At 39.0% G+C, this 24,088-nt stretch overlaps 1 protein-coding gene across 1 annotated transcript in view; it reads right to left on the reverse strand.

The window, feature by feature from the left end:
• Positions 1 to 24,088, reverse strand: part of tnc (tenectin) — a 108,123-nt gene that overhangs the window by 1,326 nt on the left and 82,709 nt on the right. Inside the window, exons 3-6 of the mRNA XM_036357159.2 lie at positions 13,207 to 13,245; positions 10,132 to 10,329; positions 9,771 to 10,025; positions 8 to 9,680 (exon numbers count right to left, since the gene is read on the reverse strand). Coding sequence (XP_036213052.2) covers positions 8 to 9,680; positions 9,771 to 10,025; positions 10,132 to 10,329; positions 13,207 to 13,245 — 10,165 coding nt within the window. The remainder of the gene's footprint in view (positions 1 to 7; positions 9,681 to 9,770; positions 10,026 to 10,131; positions 10,330 to 13,206; positions 13,246 to 24,088) is intronic.

Genomic DNA, 24,088 nt, shown 5'->3' on the forward strand with positions numbered 1-24,088 from the left:
TACTCACGTGCAATTGATGCAGGGACCGCTCGTCGATTCGATCTTTTCGCCAACCTTGTATGATCGGCCGTTGATCAGACAGCCGTTACGTTGCACCGCACCGCCATACGAGTGATGCAGGAAGTGTGGCGGCAGTGTTGTGCTGGTCGTTGTCGTACTGGTGGTGATATTCAGTACGGTTGCCATCGACACGGGACATTCGTATCGTGGACAACAGAAACCAGAGATCGGTTCCTCGTGACAGCCGGCAATTGGTGGCGGGCAAGATTGTTGCAAGCAGATAATGTCACTTCGGAAACAGAAGCAGAAATCGCAGGGATCGTCGCGTGGTATTTGCTGTGCGGATACGTAAAGTTTGCCGCCGTAGCGACAGGTGCCGGGACCGAAGACCTCAGACTCATCTTCGTCGGGATATTCATCGTTGTAGGATGGATATTGTCCGTAAACGGGCGCCGGTGGTGGATAATGTGTGATGGTTGGTTGTGTGGTAATGAGCACATCACTGGCGATGAGATTTGTGGGTGTGGTGGTTTCCGTGAGAATTTCGGGCAGCGCAGTTGTATTGGCGGCGACGTCAACTCGACTGTCGATAGCTGGCGTTGGCAGTGTGGTAACAATATGTGGGAATAGCGGATGCACAGTTGTGATGCCTTGTTGCTCTTCTGAACTGACTTCAGGCTCTTCTCCAGATACTTCTGCCTTTTCAGTGGAGCTGCTGGGCACTTCTTCTGTAGGAGTGGGTTGCTTTTCACCTTCTGTTTCGGAAACCGGTTGTACAATTGCTGTTTGTTGCTCTTCGCTAATATCGGCATCTGTTTTGGTTGCTGTTGGCTGCTTCTCAGCTTCCGATTCAGCTCCAGGCGTAAGTGGGACTGATGCAGTTTCTTTGTCCTCATCGACTTCACCTTCTGGTTTGCTTGTAGCTGATTCTTTTTCTGTATCGAATTCGGATGCAGGAGTGGCTGTTGCAGGAATCTTTTCTTTATCAGATTCGACTTGAGGTTTAGCGGTCGCTGCATGTACCTGATCTTCGGAATCAATTTCAGGTTGAGCTGTTGGAGGTTGTTTTTCTTCTTCCGATTCAGTTTCAGCTGTGGCTGTTGGTGTGATCTTTTCTTCATCAGATTCGACTTGAGGCTTAGCTGTCGCTTGTTGTTCCTCCTCTTCGGACTCAATTTCCGGTTTAGCTGTTGCAAGTTGCTTGTCTTCGTCGAATCCGACTTCAGGAACAGCTGATGATGGGTACCCAGCTTCGACTTCAGGCTTAGCTGTCGCTGGTTGTTCCTCCTCTCCTGATTCGATTTCGGGTTTAGCTGTTGTATGTGGTTTTCCTTCTTTAGCTTCATCCTGAGGTTTAGCTGTGGCTGGTTGTTCATCCTCTTCGGATTCGATTTCAGGTTTAGTAGTTGCAGGTTGTATTTCTTCTTCCGATTCAGTTACAGGAGCACCTGTTGCTGTGATCATTTCTTCATCAGATTCGACTTGAGGTTTAGCTGTCACTGGCTGTTCCTCTTCGTCGGTTTCGTCTCCAGGCTTAGCTGTGGTAGGTTGTTTTTCTTCTTCGGATTCAACTTCAGGAGAGGCTGCTGCTGGGATTTCAGATTCGACTTCAGGCTTAGCTGTCGCTGGTTGTTCCTCCTTTTCGGATTCAATTTCAGGTTTAGCTGTAGCAGGTAGTTTCTCTTCTTCTGATTCGACCTCAGGAGCCGCTGTTGCTGGGATCTCAGCTTCGACTTCAGGCAGAGCTGTCGCTGGCTGTTCCTTTTCTTCGGTTTCGCTTTCAGGCTTAGCTGTTGCAGATTGCTTTTCTCCTTCGGATTCGACTTTAGGAATGGCTGATGTTGGTATATTTTCTTCATCAAATTCGACGTGTGGTTTGACAGTCGCTAGTTCTTCGTCCTTTTGGGATTCGACTTCAGGCTTAGCTGTCGCTAGTTGCTCCTTCTCTTCGGATTCGATTTCTGGTGTAGCTGTTGTATGTGATTTTTCTTCTTCAGTTTCGTCTTGAGGTTTAGCTGTTGCTGGTTGTACTTCCTCTTCTGATTCGATTTCAGGTTTAACTGTTGCAGGTTGTTTTTCTTTAGCGGACTCACTCACAGGAGCGGCTATTGCTGGGATCTGTTCTTCATCAGATTCGACCTGAGGTTTGACTGTCGTTGATTGTTCCTTCTCTTCGGATTCGATTTCGGGTTCAGATGTTGCAGATTGTTTCTCTTCTTCGGATTCGAGTTCTGGAGTGGTTGTTGCTGTGATCTCAGATTCAACTTCAGGCTTAAGTGTCGCTGGTTGTTCCTCTTCTTCGGATTCAATTTCAGGTTTAACTGTTGTAGATTGTTTTTCTTCATCGGATTCAGTCACAGGAGTGGCTATCGCTGGGATCTTTCCTTTAGCAGATTCGACCAGAGGTATGACTGTCGCTGATTGTTCTTTCTCTTCGGATTCGATTTCGGGTTCAGATGTTGAATATTGTTTCTCCTCTTCGGATTCGACATATGGAGCGGCTGTTGCTGCGATCTCAGCTTCAACTTCAGGCTTAGCTGTCGCTGGTTGTTTCTTCTCTTCTGATTCAATTTCAGGTGAAATTGTGGCAGGTTGTTTTTCTTCCTCAGACTCAATTACAGGAACGTCTGCTGCTGGGATCTTTTCTTCATCAGATTCGGTCGGAGGTTTGGCTGTCGGTGGTTGTGCCTCCTCTTCAGATTCGAATTCTGGAGCAGCTGTTGAGGGGATCTCAGATTCGACTACAGGTTTACCTGTCGATGGTTGTTCCTCCTTTACGGATCCAATTTCGGGAATCGTTGTAACAGGCTGTTTTTCTACTTCAGCTTCGAGTTCAGGTTGAGCTGTTGTAGGTTGTTTCTCCTCTCCGGATTCGAATTCAGGAGCGCCTGTTGCTGTGATATCAGATTCAACTTCGGGTATAGCTGTCACCGGTTGTTCTTCCTCTTCAGATTCGACTTCAGGCTTAACAGTGGAAGGTTGTTTTTCTGCTTCAGTTTCGCTCTGAGGTTTGGTTGTCGCTGGTTGCTTCTCTTCTTCTGATGCAGTTAAAGATTCAGTAACGGCTCCAGCATCCTCAACTAAAGGTTTGGCAGTAGTGTATTGGTCTTCTTTGTTAATTCCTATTTCCGGAACAGCAGTGACAAATTCTTGTTTTTCGACCACGTCTTGTGGTTTAGCTGACGTTTGTTGCTCTGCCTCCTCTTCGGGTTTCGATGTTACTGGGGCTTCAATTTCGACATCAGATCTGAGAGTCACAGATTCCTTTTCTTCCTCAATTTCTGGAGCAGCGGGAGCAGGTTGTTTCTTCTTATCTGCCTCATCCAACGCTGGTTGAGCTTCCTCGATGATTTCATGTTTCGTGGTCTCTTCCTCGGCTGTAGGCTTATCTGTAACTGCAATCATGTCTGCGCCGACAAGTTGTGGTTTTAAAGCAGGTTCAACAGTTATATCTTCAATATCTTCGCTTTCTTCACCAGAAGCTTCCAACTCGTCCTTGGATGGTTTAATGGGTGTAATAGCACTTTCAGTAGTGCTATGCAAGATATGATCCGTAACGAACTCTCCAATGTGTTGTACCTTGTGCTCAGTTGTGCTTTCTTCTGATTCTACTGATGTATCGCTTTCCTCTACTGAATCTAAATCAGCTATTACTGCTGGAGCAGGAGTAACATTTATGCCTACTAGAGCTGGTACAATAGGTTGACCGGTAGCTCCTTCGATGTCCAAGTCCAAGCGAGGAACGATAGTAATACCTTCGCTTCCTTCCTCAGTTGGAGCAACAGTAGTGTACTGATCTGCTTTTTGAATTTCAGAATCATCCGTTTCTTTCTTGCTATCATCACCAACGATTCCAGCATCCACTTTAGGAGCTGCAGTAGCCCTGTCAAATTCTTCATCGACCGCAGGAGCGGATGTGACTTTTTCATGATCAACATCTTGAACTCCAGGTGCAGAAGTAACTTCTTGAGGCTGTTCAACTGTTGGAACATACGTGACTTTAGTTGCCGTTTCAGCAGGAGGTGTAACTGTGGTTCTGTCAAAGTCTTCCTTCTCGGGCTCTTCTGCACTCGGAGTTGAAGTGACCTTTTCAATTCCTTCGGAAGCAGGAGCAGGAGTAGTACCTTCCAAAAATTTATCACCTCCGATAGCAGGAGCAACGGTTTCCTTTTCAGGTACCTCACTACTAGGAGTAACAGAGATCTTATCGACTCCTTCGATTTCAGAAACTTCGTCAATTTCGATTGTGGGCGCAAAAGTAGATATTTCTTCGACTTCAGGAGTAATTGTAACCTTCTCAGCACCTTCCTCAACATGGTCAGCGTCACTAGGCTTTTCAACTTCTTCAGTGCCAGGAACGGTGATAACTTTGTCGATTTCCTCAGTTTCAGGAACTTCATCCTTTGCAATTCCAGGAGCGACGGTAATTGTTTCAAATTCTTCGATATCAGGAACAATAGTAACCTTATCCACAACTTCGAATTCAGGAGCAAGAGTAGTTTTCTCCAAAACTTCACCTTCTCCGTGTTCAGGAGCGACATGAGTCTTTTCAGTTTCTTTGCGAGCAGGAGCTGCTGTGACTCTATCAATATCTTTAATTTCTGGTGTACGGGTAGTTTTCTCCGCATTTTCGAATAATGAGGTGTCAGGAGAGACAGTCGTTTTTTCGGCTTCTTCGATTTCCTGTGCAGGAGCAGCTGTTGATTTCTCAGTCCCCTCGAAAGTAGGTGCAGTAGTGATTTTTTCAACACTTTCGAGTTCAGGTGCAATTGTAGATTTCTCCACACCTTCTGATGGTGCTGGTGCAGACGTAATTTTTTCGACATCTTCGCTTTGCTGCACATCACTGATCTTTTTAAGACCTTCCTCGATTTCAGGAGCAGCAGTGACCTTTTCACCTTCCTCAACGCTTTCACCTTCTGATGTAACCTGTCCGCTTCCCTCGGTTTCTTCAATTTCAGGAGCTGCAGTAGTTTTGTGAACACCTTCGATTTCAGGAGTAGTAGTGACCTCTTCACCTTCTTCAACAATTTCTCCTTCAGGAGTAATCTGTCCGCTTCCCTCGGCTTCCTCAATTTCAGGAGCTGCAGTAGTTTTGTCAAAACCGTCGGTTTCAGGAGCAGCAGTGACCTTTTCACCTTCTTCAACACTCTCACCTTCTGGTATAACTTGCCCACTTCCCTCGGCTTCCCCGACTTCAGGAGCTGCAGTAGCTTTGTGCACACCTTCGGCTTCAGGAGCAGCAGTAGCGTTTTCACCTTCTTCAACGGTTTCATCTTCTGATGTAACCTGTCCGCTTCCCTCGGCTTCCCCGACTTCAGGAGCTGCAGTAGCTTTGTACACACCTTCGACTTCAGGAGCAGCAGTGACCTTTTCACCTTCTTCAACACTTTCGCCTTCGGATGTAACCGGTCCACTTCCTTCGGCTTCCTCGGTTTCAGGAGCTGCAGTAGCTTTAGGAAGACCTTCGATTTCAGGAGCAACAGTGACCTTTTCACTTTCCTTAACCTGCCCACTTCCCTCGGATTCTTCAATTTCGGTAGTTGCAGTAACTTTGTCAACCGTTTCAATTTCAGGGACAGTAGTGACCTTTTCGTCTTCCGCCACACTTTCAGTTTCTTTTTCATCTGCAACCATCGTAGGAGCGGCAGTACCCAATTGCTCTTCGATATCCAAGTCAAGACGTGGAATACCAGTAATCGATGCAATTTCTTCTTCATCTGGTGCTTGTGTAACCTTTTCAGCTTCATCAATAACAGGAACAGTAGTGACCTTATCTTCAGGTTCTTCGGCAACTGGCGCAGCGGTAGATTTGTCGGTTTCTTCCACGATGGCAGTAACAGTTGTTTTCTCAATTTCCTGGACAGTTGGAGTAGCGCTAACCTTCTCACCTTTTTCGGAAGTAGGCTCAGCAGTAACCTTTTCTACGCTTTCGCCCAGAGGAGCGGATGTTGTCTTTTCTATTTCCTCAGCACCAGGAGTAGAAGTTTCTTTCTTTTCTTCTTCGGTGGTAGGAACTGCAGAGGCATCAGTACTAGTCTCAGAGATGATCTTCTCCACATCTTCAGCAACGGGAGTAGTCGTAGTCCTTTCGCCTTCTTCTGCAATAGGAGCACTAGTTGTCTCTTCAGTTTCAATCTTTTCTTCTTTTTCAGCACTAGGAGCGGAAGTAATATTTTCAATTTCTTCACCAATAGAAATGGGAGTAGCCTTCTCAACATCCTTGTCAACTGGACCACTAACAGTCTCCCCAACTTCTCCATCTTCATCGGCAGGAGCACTAGTGGTTTTCTCGATTTCATCGCTTGCAGGAACAGTTGTGATATGCTCAATTTCCTTATCTTTATCGCCAGATATAGGAGCTGTAGTAATCGTTTCAATTCCTTCGACAGTAGGAGCAGAAGTGACCTTTTCGACTTCTTCATCAACTGGAATAGCAGTGGGCTCCTCAGCTTCTTCACCATTAGCCTTTTCGGGTTGTTCAGTGACTGGAGTGAAATGTCCTTCCTCCTCGGCACTAGGTGCAGCAGTAACCTTTTCAGTATCTTCAACGTCAGTGGCCTTCTCACCTTCTTCATCCGCAATCGTAGCAGTGGATTCTTCACTAATAGCTTTCTCAGGCTCTCCAACTGCTGGAGCACTAGTTGTCTTTTCAATTTCATCGCTTGGCGGAAGAGTTGTGTCAACTTCCTTTTCTGCATCGCCAGAAATAGGAGCAACGGTAACCTTTTCAATGTCTTCGATACCGGGAGCAGGAGTAACCTCAGCAATTGGTTCAGATTCTGGAGCAGTTGCTTTTTCTTCAGTAGCAATAGGAGTACCAGTGACGCCTGCTTCTTCAGCAGATGTTGCAGTAGTAACCTCTGCAATGTTTTCAATTTCAGGAGCTGTAGTTGGTTTTCCTTGTTCTTCAGCAATTGGTGCAGCTGTGGCTTCATCAATTTCTGCAGCAGGGATTGAGGTACCCTTCTCTGGTCTTTCTTCAACCGAAGTTGAAGTGACCTTTTCAATGTCTTCAACATCGGTAATAGGTGCATTAGTGACCTTCTCAGAACTTCCAGCAACAGGGGCGACAGTAGTCCTGTCAAGATCTTCAACGACGGGGCCAACAGTAACCTGTTCAGAAACTTCCACCTTTTCACCTTCAACGATTGCAGGGCGAGATGTTGGCCTCTCAACCTCCTCAGAAACCGGTGAGACTGTTGGCTTTTCGACATCGGAAACTGATTCTTCTTCTGGTGGAGCAGTACCTTCTTCAGCAGTTGGAGCAATTGTTGCCTTTTCAATTTCGGCAATTTCAGGAGCAATGGTAACTTTTTCAATAGATGAAACACCTTCTTCTTCTTTAGGTACAGCAGTAATCTTCTCGCCTTCCTCGACAGCTGGGGCAACTGTTGTCTTTTCAATTTCAGTGATTTCAGGAATTTCGTGCTCTATATTGGCTATGTCTTCTTCCACGGGTGGCACACTTACTTTTTCAGGTTCAGCAGTGACCTTCTCACCTTCCTCGGCAGCTGGGGTAACTGTTGCCTTTTCAATTTCAGTAATTTCCGGAGCAATGGTGGTTGTGTCTACTTCGATAGATGGAACAACTCCTTCAGGCACGGAAGTAACCTTCTCAACGTCCTCAGCAGCTGGCGCAACTGTGGCCTTTTCAATTTCAGGAGTTTCTGAAGCAATGGTGACATTGTCTTCTTCGACAGATGGCACACCCGTAGCAGTTTCAACATGTTCAGCGTCGACGATAGGTGCGGCAGTAGTCTCCTCTTCTTCAGTTTCAGCAGCAGGTGCGATAGGCGAAGCTGGAGCTGCCCCGATTTCCTCACCACTTTCGGTAATCGATACCGATTGGTCAATTCCTGGAGCAGCTGTACTCTCTACAATTTCTGGCTCTTCTTCCTTGACATGAGACATTGGCTGCTCAGTAGGAGCAACATGTATGTCAATATCGGAGATAGAAGCAACTGTGGACTGTTCTTCATCTTGCGCAATAGGCGCTGTAGTTGCTGCAGTTGCTTGTGGTTCACAGATATATGCTGGACAACATTTGGTAGAGCTGGCTTGATCAATAACACACCTGTTAATATCTGCTGGGATATCGCATTTAATTTTCTGGCAGACAACAATGCTGCTAATACACTTGCAAGAGACATCGCATTCATCCGCTGTAGGTATAATCGTATTGTTTTCGTATGTCCTGTGGCCGACCAAACAGTCACCTTCTCCTGGTATAACTGCTGGCAATTGCATATCGGGTACTTCCTCTTCAGAACTAGAGATTTCGGTGGATTGTTGTGTCGATACCTCAGCTTCTGCAGACTCGGTTGATTCGTCGCCGCTCTCATTACTGACTTCAGTGCTTGTGGGTTTCTCTTCCTCCTCTTCAGATATAACCGTAATTGGATGTTTAGTGGTTGCTTCTTGCTCCGCAACCTCTGTGGATTCTTCAGCACTTTCTTTCTCGACGATGGGCTGCTGTGTAGTGGGTTTTTCTGGCTCCTCTTCAGATACAATAACGATTGGTTGTTTTGTGATGGTTTCTTGTTCCGCAACTTCTGTGGATTCCTCAGAACTTTCTTTCTCAACGACGGGCCGTTGCGTGCTGGTTGGTTTCTCATGTGAAGCAATAGCTTCTTCAGATGTTTCTGTTGATTCCTCACTTTCGACGTTCTCAGCGCTTGTATCTTCACCGGATTCCTTATCAGCTTTCGTTGGTGTCGACACTGTAGTTGGTATTTCAGCGATTGTTGGTTGAACAGTTGTTACTGCCTCATCGCTAATCGGCTTACCTGTTTCTATATCAATTCTGTCTTCGAATTCAACTGTTGGCTTATGTTCCACATGAATACTTGGTACTGTAGTGACCTCTTCTTCAGCGGCTGGCTCAGCGGTAGCCTCGTCATGCTCGCCAATATCAATGCCAATGCGTTTGGTGCTATCAGGTGCAGCTGTTGTTTCGTATACATGCTCAGCAGCCTCAGTACTTGTCGATTCTTCGATCGAAACTTCTGATTTAACAGTGGTAATATGCTCAACATCCTCAATGCCTTCTTCCTTTTGGGCTTCTTCGGATTCTGCTGTTACCGCGGTTTCGGTGGCACCAATTGCTGCCAAATCAGGAGTTGAAGTAGTAACTTGATCGGCAGGTTTACTTTCCACTGGTTGTTCGGCTTCAATCTCAGGCTTGTCGGTGGACACCTTTTTTTCTTTATGTTCATCAATGTGTTCTTGTAGTTCCATATCCTCCGCTGGAATGGAAACATGCAGACCCTTATCGGTTGTAGCAGTAACTGCTTCTTCTTCCTTAACGTACGGCAAAGTAGTGGTTTCAAAGGCTTCCGTTGTGGCTGAGTCATCGTCGCAGACATAATTGCTTGGACAGCACTCATCTTCGGCTGGTGGTAATGCATGGCAACTCTTGCCATTGCTAGCCAACATTGGCATGTCACATTTTTGTACAGCACAAACAATATCTCCGCGCATACAATAGCAATGTTCGCAGGCGCTTTGGCCAGTGATGGATGCGCCATCGGCGTAAAGTTCGCCATTGTGTACACAATCGGTGGAGACCGAAGGCGACATGGTGGTTGTGAGTATGAAACCAGGCGTTGGACGTTCCGTGGTGGTGGTGGATGTGGTCGACGAATGATCCTCCAATTCCAAAATGTCATTCTCGTGATCTAAATGAAAGGGAAGGGGTGATACAAATTTTCAAATTATTTTGGATTTCTTCGAAATTTTAGTGGTCGTAAAATTAATGGCGAACTTACCGCAATTGTAACGCACGGGACAGCATGAACCCTTATTGTAGATGGGCGTGCAACCGTCAATGTGCAGCGTGCATTCCTGCATTAAACACGATGTGCGGTTCTTGATGCAATAACACAGCTCGCAAGGCTTATTTGGATTTGATGGTACTTGTGCGCCCTCTGGATAGAATTTACTGTCGATACTGCAGCCATATTTCTCGGGAATGCTGAGTTCAGTGCCTGGTTCGGGTGCATGATGCGCAATATCAACTGGTACTATGTGTGTAGGAGAGTAGGAGTAGAAGAGAATGTGTATGAGATTTGAATATAAGTAACGCCGCCACTAATGAATTGAGCTGAAATGATCAGCATGGTAACTTACCCTCTGGACATGTGATAATTGGACAGCACTGATCTTCACGTTTCTCCACAATGCAATCGTGACCGATTGGTTTCGTGAATGGGCAGACACGCAGATAACACATGAGCATCTTATTGTGGCAGGTACAATTCAGACAGGGTTCATTCGTCAATATTCTATCGCCTTCATTGTAGTGATTGTAATTGTAGTAACAGCCTTCTGCAAAATTGACGAAAGAGAGAAATTGGAGGTAAATATATTGTAATAAAATAAATGTTGTGATATCGGGAATTTCGATTTGGTCGCATACACAAATTGTCAAAATGAACTCAACTATTAAGGAAGCTGTGTGCAATTGGTGCCAATGAAGAGAATAATATATGTGGTAGTATATAGAACGAAATGCTCTCACCACAGGTCATACTTGCGATTGTATAACGGTCTACAAAATAATTGTAGTATCTGAGGAGACTCTTAGTCGGGAGAGTATTGCGCTCTCACTAAGTATTTGTGCAAGGTTTTCATTATCCGACATATTAAACACTATATGACGACGTGATCTCAATCAAACATGCGTCGTGTTAACTGCATAAACTTGTAGGTCTATCGCACTGAAACCGGCTCTTTCAAATTAAATAAACAGTTTTTTTTAATCAAAATTAGACAAATCACAAATAAACGGAAAAGAAGACATTCGGAAACGAAAAACGTAAGATGGGTCTTACGATAAGAGTGGCCGTAGCTCGAGCGGGAACTGTAAAACGAGTTCAAAATTAATGCCACAGTAATTGTTTAGAGTCTATAGGGATTCAGAGAATACGTTAGATGGAAGTTGCTTTTGCTTTGGCCGGTATTTGGACTCAAGACCTGCCGAAAAATACTCATTCATTGTACTAATTTTCTTAACATAAACTGTTGAGTGCTCGATTAGTTTGACAGATGGCTAATCGGTAAGGTTTTCAGTTGCCTACAAGAGTTCTATTTTCCTATCTCTCTTTCACTCTCTCTGTTTCTCTGTATCTATTTCTCTCTCTCGAATCTAATCAAAAAGCTCTCGCGTCGTAAAAAATATTAGGTAGCCGATTTTTCTTCGCAAAATTTTAGAATTATTAATTTTACTTTAAATGTTCGATTTAATTAGCACCAAACATAATTTATTATAACTGTCGTATGCGTATATATGTATGTATGTATGTTTTTGCATAATTACACCATCATCGAATAACTGAGATTTATTACACTGTAAACAACCAATAATTCATGTTTGTTGCCTACACTTAATTAATCTGACGCATAATGTAATTGTAATTACCGACGCGCACTATATTAACACTGCAACAACAACAAATACTACAAATGTAATAAATTAGTAAGCTATTTGGCCCAACAACACGCGACCACATTAATGTTTAAGCCAACAAAAAAGGCAAAAAAACGTTATTTACATACAATAACGAGCAGCTGATTAGTGTTCACACTGCCGCCCACAACACACATACACATAACTGTAAACAAAACGTGTGAACAGCCAAATAAATATGTTGTGTGAGAATAATTTATGATTTATGAAGGCACGTGAACAAGAATACGAGAAGAGAGAAGAGCATGCAAATTTACTGTTTAGTTTCATTTGTCAACAATTAGACAATGAAACACTGAAATAATGAACAAAAGTGAATTGTCATAACTCACTGACAACGCAAACAAATATTAAATGGCACTTTAAGTGGCGGCGGCGAACTTGCGTTTAAACAGTTTTGTATCAAATAAAAAAACTTGCAAAACAAATAAATAAAAAATTTAACAAAGTATAGTAATAAAAATAGAATAGCGCGCGTTGCAATAAAATGCCATAAAAGTAAACCATAATTTACGATTGCTGAGCGGGTGGTGGTAGATAGACAAGCAGTTGAAGTTGTGATTGTGTGCTGATTTTCACAGCTCGTCTATACGCTTATGAGCAACTGAATGAACTGAGCTGTCAAATGGATTGGCGCTTAATGTAGTTCTGTATGTTTTTGTATGTATGTATGTATGTTACGTAGAAAAGTTATAGCGATCAGACAAGCTAATGTCATTATTATTGTGCTTTTTGCTGTTAGATTTGGTAAGGTAGGTGTGACTGTTATAAGCATTCGGACAGTTAATGAATTTACTTCACTTATCTAAAGCATTTGAGTTTTTAATTTATTTTTATTTTCTTAGTTTAATTTTAATTTTATATTTACTTCCAAATATAAGTTGAAATTTTGTTCACGACAAAAGCTCGAAATTTTTCGACACTCGATAAGTAATTTTGAGCCTACGAGTATTTTTTGGTAATATAGCTTCGTAAAAATTTGCGGTCGAATTATCACAGGAAATTTGGCCTATACCTTAAAACTTATTTAATATATCAGACGCGATCTGAAATTTTGCGCACGTCCCTTTCTCCCTAAGAATCGATCGAAAAAAGCTTTACATGACTCAACGATAAAGTTGTTCATAATTATTTCTTATTCAGATCTCGTATAGAGGATTGAAATAAAGCAATCTATACTTAGATTACAACTGTAAAAACTTAAAGGACATATTTCAAACTATTTTTAAACTTAGATTAATAAATGCTGAAGTTATCTGTTCGTTTTAGTTGCTGAAAAAAGATACATACGACATCAAAGCAAAAGCTGGTTTAATCTGTCAGATTTCAGTTTTCAAGATAATTTTCCAGTAATAATTTAATATGAACTATATTTATGGTTCAAAACCTTTCGAATAAGTCTAGTTTTATAGCTGTTCACGTTGGTCATATTGTTTAAGGTTGCTACTTCAGCAAATGGCAGTTGAAGTAATAAGATCTATATTCAAAACGGTCAAAAATACAAAAGCTACTAATGAGGAGACCGAAAATTTATCATATTTGTGAACTTGCATCGAGTTTTGTCCTCCTCTAGTTTTCAGGTAAATAACATTATCTGTGAATATTTCTATTTATTTATTATCTTTGGTGATATTATATGGCAGAAATTTAGATCACGTCAGAGAGTTTTTAATAGTAGTTTCTTAATTGTGTGCTTTTAATTATTTTATCATTTATTTATTCTTAATTGTACGTACCTGTGTATTGTTGAATTTCAGTTGCATCTTGTAGGGGAGCTAAAATGATAAGATAAAAGCAGACATTGATTAGTAAAAATTTAAAAAATAATAAATATTTAAAAAAAAAAATTTTTTTATTAAATAAATAAAAATATAAAATAAATTTTAAATTTTTTATAAATATTTTATAAATTTTTTTTTATAATTTTTTTTAATAAAATTTTTTATAAATTTTTTGATACAATTTTTTATAAATTGTTTAATACAATTTTTTATACATTTGCTTTTTTTAATAAATTTTTTTATAAAAATTATATATAATATTTTATTTCAATTCCTCATAATTGTACTGACATCTCATATCCCCAAATATGACATAAAAATACTTGCATCCAGAATTAACATTAATAACAACAACAAAATGGCACACGAATAAACAACGCAGACAATGCGAATGAGATTGGCAAAGAAAGCTATGAAATTGCGGAAAGTTGCCGCTATAAATAACAAAAATGGCAATAAAGATATCTAAAAATGTAGACAAGTACTCACACACACACACACATACATATACAATATATAAACATTTCACGCACACATAGCGCATAAGAACGAAATAACAACAACAGCATGACAAGTGTACAGCAATCCAGTTAACTTTGGCAACATGTCATTATCACGTAATAGCTGCAACATGCTGCAACAAAAACAAAAACAATTACAATGAAGCGGCAAAAGTGGCAACCAGCCGCAGACGCGGATGGTGAACAACAACAAACACGAAGTTTCTATTTTTTTTGCAACAAAAATGACAACAACAACGGAGTGCAAAAAGAAAGCAACAAATTTGTACAGCAAATGTTAGTTCACTTCATCAAATCAAATATCAGCTTGTTGTTGTTGTTGCGTTGTTAATCGTTGCATGCAGCAGCGCACAACAAGATTATGTGTGTGTACGTAATGAACTTGTAGAATGTGAACTTGCAACAATGGAAAAGCCGACAATTTGAATGCGAGCAGCAACAGTAATAACTTGTGTGTGTGTGTGTTAGAGTGTATGTATGTGTCTGGCTGCCTTGTTAGTGGTAACACATGCATGTAAGATTGCCGCTAACAAATTGTTCTGCGCTGACAGATTGTGTCAAGCTGTTTTGGATTGCAACAACTTATTCGTCGGTTGCCTTGGTGTGCTTGCTGTAGCAGCAGGAAAGGTGTTGCTTGTGTTAAATTACAGTCACGTTGTTAAAGTGGCGATGTTGTTAATAATCATTTTACTTTATTGTATTTAATTTAATTTAATCTTCCGCATTGATATTTTTAATATTGTAAAAACCTCACACAGTGGGTCACAAAGTCGAAGCTGTGTGTGCATAAAATTCGCATATTAGCTTTGCTTTGCTAATAGCGTAAGGCAACAATGCCGATACAACAACGATTGTGGTGGCAATGCCAGCAAACGGCTGATTTAGCAGTCAATCTTGAAGTAGGTTCGTGCCTTAAGTCTTTCATTTTATGCGTTTGATAGCCGAATGGTGACATTTTGTTTCAAATATCAAAGATGTTGTTATTTCTATGCAATTTATTGTTTTTTTGTTTTATTTTAAAGAAATGACAGATGAATTTGCAGACCAACATTTATTTTATATTTGTTTTGAAGTAAAAATATTATTTTCAAAATTTTTTACGCCTAAAATGTAAGTTTTATTAAATTTATAATTTGTTTTGTGCTGTTAAGCATTGCTTGAAATTTTTTATCACGGTAAACAAAGTTAGCTGGACGAATTTTATTTTAGGTGGCCTTTGTTTGTTATTTTTACTATTTTATTGTTATTACGTATTATTATTATTTATTTTTGTTTATTAATTATTCCCTTTTTATTTCTATGTATTCCCAACATACATATATAAAATTATTATTATTTTTTTTTTAATATTTACATTTAATTTATTTACATTTTTTTTATTATTTTGTTAAAATTTTATTTTTTTGAATTATTTCCGTTTTATGTATTTTTTATATATTTAAAAAAAAATTTTTTTTTTCATTTTTTATTTTATATGTTTTTAAATATTTCCTTTCCATGTATTTTTTATATACTTTGAAAGTTTTTTGTTAGTATTATTAAGTGGCAGCTGTCATTTTTTATCTATTATTTCTTTCTATAATAAAATCGGTTGTAATCTATTAACATAATAAGCGGATGAGCGCTAAAAGGGATATTGCGCCTAAATGTAGGCAATATTTGTATATATAAATAAAAATGCCTACTTGATAAATGTCATTATATTGGAATTTCATCACTTTTTATAATAAAAAAAAATTAGTAAAATTTGTCTCTGGAATCGTGCCTAAATGTAGGCAACGCTGCATGCTTATTGTGTTATGAGTCTTACAGCATTATAAATAATAACTTTGCTTACGTTTAGGCTATCGTTTGATTAGTTAGCCTATTTTTTTTTATTAAAAAAAGGTTTTAATATACTATGAAACAAAAATACTTTAACCAATATTAATAGCTACTTTTCCTGCTTTGAGAAATATACTTAAGTAGCCAACTAACATAAAGTTGTCAATAAAAAGTTCAGTTTTTTTTTCCAAATATTTATGTAAAAACCGATGAGACTCTTCATCACTTAAATCTACTACCTTGCCATGAACTTTGCTCTAGCCGAAGACCCAATAACCAACTGACTTGGTTGACTTAAAATGTGTGACTATCAAATAACCTGTATAAATATATTTTCCCATATATCTATGCATATGTGTGTGTATATATTTGCATGAATTTGTGTATGATGCACTTAACTACATAATTCTGTATGCACAGGAAACAACTCACTGGCTGGCAACGCACATTAAGTCACTTCTTAAAGATCAAACAATTTGCAAGCTGTGCAACGAAAACTGCATTATACATGCAATGGCTTTTACGACCGATACAATTATATATTATATTATACTGCCAAGCATAAGCAGGCACACATAAACATATATTTGTGTATGGTAAAAAGTAAAGAAGATGCTTGAAAGAAAGAAGAAATAAAGGAAAATGCATACTAAAAATAAAGTAAATAGTGAGAAAATAAAATTTATTACAAATTCATCTTGCAACTGCACCAACTAAACTAACAGTGGTTTGTAGCAGAGCGTCTACATAACATATATGGGTTGACGGTTAGTCTCGACTCACTGCTGACGGCATGGGAGGATGGATTTAAATGCTTAAACAAACATATATTTAATTATGTAACCATATATATGCATATGTGTGTGTGTGTGTATGTAATACCTCATAAGAATTCTTAGAAATGAACTTGCCACACCGACCAATAACAAGTATAAAGATCATATCATATGGGAAATAGTTGCAGCGGAGAGACTGTCAGGCATCATAAATACACATATACACACATACATGCATAATTTATATACATATGTATGTCTACACATAAATAAATATATGCATGGAAGGAGATATAAAACTGTGGCAGCAATAATTGCATGAAATGGGGTAGACGAGAGTAAAAATTTGCAACAGCCAAACGGACAACAACAACAGCAACGTATAGAATAGCATAAATAATAGAAAACAAATAAAAATAGCACTGATAACACATTGCAAAGAAGAAGAAGAATAATTGCACAATTACAAAAACGGAGATGCGAGTAATTTGTTGTTATAATTTTTTATGCGCAAAAAGGAATTGAATACATATAGACAAATATAAATATATATGTATGTGAAATTGAAGTTGCGCTTGTAGCAGCTGTTGTCAGTAAATTGGATTAAATTGAATTGAAATTATATTTTTTATGTTTACAACAACAAAGCAACAATAACCTGCTAAATGTTTAAGCTTGGGTGAGGAGTTTGGTGAAAAAATGAGGGTAGAGAGCAGAGTTACGATTACTTTAATTAAAAGAATTGTGGATTAAAATTCAAAATTTTATTTTTATTTTTAAATCTCCAAAATGTTTGGGAAATTAAATTTTTTATTTCAACATCGGAATTATAAATTGAAAATTCAATTTTTAAAGGATTTACGCAAGCGCTAAAAAAAGTAAATCAAAAACATTTTTTTTCAATTTATAATTATGAACTTGGGATTAAAATTTTTAATTTTTCAATCCGCTATTCGGAATTAGTAATATGATAAGAATATAAGTTTTTAAGGTATTTTTTGCAACTCTGTTAGAGAGTAAGCGAAAATCGGAAAAATTTATTTCTGAATAATTATTTCAGTTTTATAATTAATTTTTTTTATACTAGAGTTCATAAAAATATTTTTCATTTGCTAAACAAATCTTTAGTTCTTCACTATGAGAAAACGAGATTTAAAATTTAAAGCCTTTAAAGCATCAAGTGCATAGAAATTGTCTTTTAGTAATAGCAAATCACCGGCATGCAACACTTTTCACGGAAAGTTTCACGGAAAACGGAAGGCGCCGCATGGCATACAGTACACACTAAAAGTGAAGCGCGGCTACCAACCGAAAGATAATCATGCTGGGAACTCTATAAAGACTAAGAATTTATATGCAGTTGACTTGAGATTCGCGCTATGCACGCTCGAAATAATGATACATCAAAACACCATACAACAACAACAGCAAGCAACACTGAATTGCGCCACTTTGATGGCAGACAAACGAAATTCAGGCGAAATGTTAGTTGTTGCTGTCAACACAAGCGGCTGCAACGGTGGAATTACCTGCCGCAAGTATGCACACACACTCACACACACACAGACAAATTGCATATAAACAATAGATGGAGCGCACGAATGCGAATATGATTGCACTACATCTTAATTTGATGCCATTAAAATTTATACTATGCATTTATACAGAAGATTCTTGGCGAAAGTTCAAGCAAAATGGAAAATAATAACAGCAGCAAAGCAACTTAACATGCAACGACGACGCCGCTGCGCTGTGGCATGCACACAAAATTAATTCTAAGTAAATAAATAATTCACATAAATACACATATGTGGAAGGCAGAGCGCAGCACAAACAAGTGCGAAACAAAGATAAAGGAAAATGAGAGAAATGCGAAAAATGCATACAAAGTATGGGGCAAGCTGCATTTGAGCCACCCCACAATGATACTAGGCGGAGCGCAATGCTATTAACTTTGGTTGGTAGTGCAACAACACACATGCACACATATATATATATACATATATATAATAAATAAATCCATTCTTGCAACCAACTTGTACGTCTATGACTTTCGGGCATTCTTGTAATTTGCCAGTCAATTGTGTCTACCGCAGCCATCTTCCGCAGAGCCGGCTAGAGCGCGACTCCAACCGCCGCTAACCGCTTAACTGCTGCTTTAGAAACAATGACTCCGACGAGCAGTGGCTGGCGAACGCACGCAAGCGTGAGCCAAAGCCAACACAATGTAGCCGGCAGCAGAAGTTACAACAACAAATAACTCTAACATTGTAGATAATAGCAATTATAATAAGCAAAAGTAAAAGAAGCATAGCAAGAGCAAGAACAGTAGGTGGAGTTGTGCAGCGTGAATTGCAGTAGCATGCAATAAAGCCCATCATCATGCCATCAACTGCGCATCATCGGGCAAAATGTGGTGGCAGCGGTGTGGCAGCCTTGATATCAACTTGGCTTTTGTTTGTCTGTTTCGTTGTAAACTTATACGTCCATTACTATGTGATTGGTTAAAGAATAGTTAAAGTTGAAATGTCCATATGTGTGTGTGCGCGTGTGTATATTTTATATATTTGAATTGGTGCACTGCAACTTGCCTCATTCCCAGCGTAGGTTGCATGGAATTCGTAATATATATATTTATCGTTGATATATAAATATTTTTGTGTGGAAATAATATTCTTCTTCAATAGTAATCGCAGGTTTTTGTTGGAGTATATAGTCCAGACTTAATGCCGTGAAGTTAATAAATATTATTCTGTTTGTCATGATCGCTTAAATTAATTTATGGTTTAACTTTATGAGTGAAAACAGTATTCATGTTGCAAAACTGCTTACAATTTTTTTTTTATAATAGTATAACATTAAATTTTGACCGTAATAATAATAATTAATAATATTGCGCTAAAAGAATAATGTTATTGCTATTGTTATTACAAATTGTCTACCAGCTTTAATGAATTGGCTCATGCTTTATTTTGCAAAATATATATTTTTTTAAATTATATTCGACATTTTGCCTTCAATAATATACAGCTGGAAAAAAAATTTTGCGCTCGAAAATCAAATATTTTAATTTCATATACTCCTCGTTCTGTTTATTATTATTAACGTTTTGAAAAAAGGTTAATAATCCTGTTCTTTATCGTACTATTTGATTTTTATATTTATACCCTGAAAAGGAAGGCAAACTTAGGCTAAGAAGTTTGTCACACCCATAAGGATACGTCCGAAACACTTTATCTTTATATACACGAAATTTTGCACACGTTCTCTTCCCCCAAAAATCTGCTCATATGTCAGAAAAGCAGGTATTAGAACACCATAGCATATACATAGCTGTCATACAAACCGACCGATCAAAATCCGGTTCTTATATGTAAAACTTTTTAATTTGTGAAGGGTATAGCTTCGGCGCAACCAACATTAACGTTTTTTTCTCTTGTTTTATTTTAATTTTAATCAGATAATTACAATATTTAATCATTTTAATTACAATATTTAGTAATCATCGAACAAAGAAAGCTTAAAACTTAAGATTAAAATGCCATTTCGTTTTTCAATTTTCTGCCATCTAAGAATCTTGCCAAATCGTTTATAAAATATCTCTAGAAGCACTTCATTGCTTATTTCAATTAAATTCATCAATATTCGTTTTATGAACAGACCAAATTGTTCGAGTTACAATAAAAAATTACTACACATATTCCAACAACAATAAATACATTTTGGTGTTCCTCAACCTCCATCTATTACCTCGATAACTATTCGAAAAATTCCTTCATTCCTTTTTCCACCCTTAAATAACAGCAGTTGATTAACTTAGTTGAGAATAACAGTCCTAAAATGCAGCTGAATGAAATCACAATCAACAACAACGAACCAGTAAACAAGCACTCTGATTAATTGCCCAGCAACAAATTGGCGCCAGCTGCTGCTTTGGCTCACTTCATTATTGTAATAGTTATTATTATTGTTGTTTTCTCACGTTTTCGCGCATCACGCAGCATTGACTTGCCACAAATGTGTGTGAGAGTGCAACACCAGCAGTAAATGAAGTGCATTATATGCCAACAAATTACCGTTAGCGGCGCACGTTGTCGCCGTCAAGCGTCAATGCCAATGTCATTGCCAACAACCAGCGAGCCACAAACCCACACACACACGGAAACCGCCAAGTGCTGCAATGCGGCAACACAGTGCGCCGTTTTTGTTTGTTATTTGTTTAGCTTGTTGTTGCCGTCGCACAGCATTGAATCGGTCATTTGTCAACGCTTGAGTGAGTACACAGCGCCAAGCGAGTCGTCAAACGAGCAGTAGCAACAAACAGCGAAAATAACAACAACGCGACTGTAGCCAATATCACCATTGTTTATTGTCGCTTCATTTTGAGCTAGTTGTTGTTGCTTTTGTTATTGTTGTTTAAGTGTTTGATGCTGTGCGCGTGACAGTTAATCAAATCGAGCGTAAAGTCGCCTGCATTTTTTGCTACAACGGCCTCCAAGTTGAATTTATTTATTTTTTCCACTATGTTGCCACAATTAGCAATGGCCTGCCGGCGCTGCTGCTGCGGCCGACATTGCGGGCAACATTTGCGAAAATGTCACTTGCGCACGCGCAGCCATTCATTAGGCGGAAACGCGTGCCTGCGTGCAGCAATAAATTTGCAACAGCGCCGGTTGTTGTTATTATTGTTGTTGGGCGGAAATGCTTTTGACATTTTTAAAATTAGTTGCGTGCTGCATTTCGGCACTGCAGCTGGAGATGTGTGTTTGCGCGCGACTTTGCTGTGGTCAAGAGCATCAAACGTGCCACAAAGTGGATGGCAACGCATGCAATGGCTGTTAATTAACTTGCAACAGCTATGTTGCAATGTGTTATTTAATTTTATAGGTAATCAACAAAGCACAAAGAACAACAACAATAGCAAAGTGCACATGTGCAACAACAACAAAAATCATATGTGCAACATGCAACAACATACCACGCGAGGAACACGCCACAATAATCGTTAATAAAAAAGTGTAATGCAATCAGTGCAACAATTTGTTGCGCGAAAATAAATTGCACTTTCGTGCCTGCGCTCAAAGTGGCAACTAAAACTGGTTGCAAATTACCGCGTCGCTATTACCATGGTTAGCGGTTGAGTTATTGCCACTTCATGTCTGCCAGTTGTTGCTGTGCTATTGATACGACAGCGGCGCTAATTCCAAAGCTGTTGACACCACCACAACTTAACCCTGATGCTCGGCTTTTCGGCACCAACTCGTTTTTGCTGTTGTTTCTATATTTTTTTTTATCTATTTAATTTCATTTTAATTAAATCTTAACATTATTTTTATTTATACTTTTTATTGCCGCTGTAATGCATACGCTGTTATCAATAACAACTAACGGAGGAAATGCGCTCATTTACAACGCGCGATCATCACATAAGATACACGCATGCGTCGCGTGCTGATCGCGCGGCTATACGTTTTCCTGGTTCGTTTCTCCATCAGCTGGCATTTGTAGATCAGAGGTAAATTTAAGATGATAAAATTAAATAGATTAATACGTGTTTAAAAATAGATTTCGCAAATAAAAGAAAAACATTTATTAGATCAGCGCTATTCCCAATGATCATCATGAAGTGATTGCTTTGGGTGACTAATTAACTTGTGGAGATATTATATAAATATAAAATAGCAACGCAAATTATCATCTGCAAGATCAAATTTTTTAAAATATCTCTTAGTTTTCGAAGCTTCATCTGATTTATAACTGAAATTTGGCGATCGTTGCTTTGAAAAAATTTAACTCATTAATAGTTGTGGCCTAAAAGTTCGACAAAATATTTATTTTAAGTTCTCGACCAACATAATAAACCTGAAATTATGATTAAAAAATATTGCGTCTTCTTACGACTTTTTTTATTTTCTGCATGAAAAATTTAGTTTTTCTTCTTGACATTTTGGTGGAGCAAAAGAAATCTGTGAATTTTATAGGGTTACTTTTATATATCATATTTTGTGGACCAAATCAGCACAGTAGAACCTTCCAGGCTTGCATAGGATTGTTGCTGACTAAGTTTTGCTTCCCACTCTTTCGAGTCAAATTCTTCTACCAGGACTCAGAGGAACATTTGTGAGGAGATAGTCTCCCTCAGAACTTTCTGCTTCAGAGTTTTTAAATCGACAAAAAGCAAATATCGGTATTAAATTATTTATTAAGACTAAAGTTTCTAAGGTATAATACAATATAATTTGATGAGCTTTGTAATTCTGATAAAAACTACAAAGCGCTCAAATTTGGGATTTTTGACTACATTTAAAACTTTTTTTTTACCTTCTAGCTAGACTAGCCACTCCAGTTATTCTATTTAAGAACAATGACCTACGAAACATACATACATATATACATACCAGGGTGTAATTGCAAAGATTTCCGATAAAAAAAATAAACGATGTTTTTGAAAGTACTCACTTTAGTTAATTGCGGTTATTGTTTTCACTTCAATTTGATACCACTTGCTATATTTGGGTTCCTCAACTAACTAAATACATACATACGTACACACAGATAGCCACCTAAACAAGCTAAGGGAGTGGAGTTCAATCAACTCGTTAGAAAAACAAGTAATACGAGAAGAATAAGAAGCAGCAGCAGCAGCAGTAAAAGCAACAGCTTCAGAAAGTAGAAACAACGGTTGCCACGGCCGATGAACGGTAGAATCTTGAAATTGCACGCCTGCGCAAGTGCGTATGTATGCAGGCGCTGTAGCCGCAGACTCGTACGCGGTGCCGTTTTGGTCTGGCACCTTCACGCATCGACTAGCAATTGCCACTCACTGCAAACACAAACACACACATACATTTATGTATGATCATACATACATACATATAGATATATGTACATGCATACATTCAAGCGCGTCGTGCAATTCTTCAACTGGCTGCTCGGGTCAAATTGCCGCAGGCTGTATTCTATTGCTGTGGCTGCTGCAGTGATAGTTATTTTTGTTGTTGTTGCGATTTTTAGTGCGCGCCTCAGCCAACATTTTATAATTATCACATTGCTGATCTGGTCAGCAGCAACACCAAGAGCAGCATATCGTGCGCTACGCAACGCGGCAAGTAAAGTGTTTGTGTTCTTGTGTTGTGTTTTTGTTTTTTTTTTTGTGCTGTTTTGCTGGCAGCTGTTGGTGGCGTTTCGCTGGTTGTAAATATGTATATGACTTTTATGGTTTAGTTCTGCGCTTTGTTTTGATTTTTTGTTTGCGGAAGCGTCCATGCTGCTTTCGCACGCAATGCCGACAACAACAACAATCCAACAAAAACAAAAACGTGTGCAGCGGTTATAGCAATTGCGCAACAATATTAATTTACCTGCAATAACAAGAAAAATGCAGAAGAAGATATTGAAAAGCTGTGTCTTGGCCTGGTCCATTGCCACCCAACTGAGGAACAGCCTGCAAAACGAAACGAGTCGGCGTATAGCACATACATACATATGTGTATATGCGCTGTATGTTTATATGTATGTATATGGCTATGTATGTATATATGCAATTTAACTGCAGCGGCATTTGATCATTAAGGAATCAGCAAGATTGCATAAATTTGTTAAAACCAGCAGGCATAAACACTTGCCAACAATAGTATGCGTACAATATGCACGCATATGTGTGTGTATGCGAGCGCCTGCGCGGCAAGTAGGCGTACATTTATGCGTTGATATGCT

Source organism: Bactrocera oleae, chromosome 2 (assembly GCF_042242935.1).
Source record: "Bactrocera oleae isolate idBacOlea1 chromosome 2, idBacOlea1, whole genome shotgun sequence".
NCBI classification, from domain to species: Eukaryota; Metazoa; Arthropoda; class Insecta; order Diptera; family Tephritidae; genus Bactrocera; species Bactrocera oleae.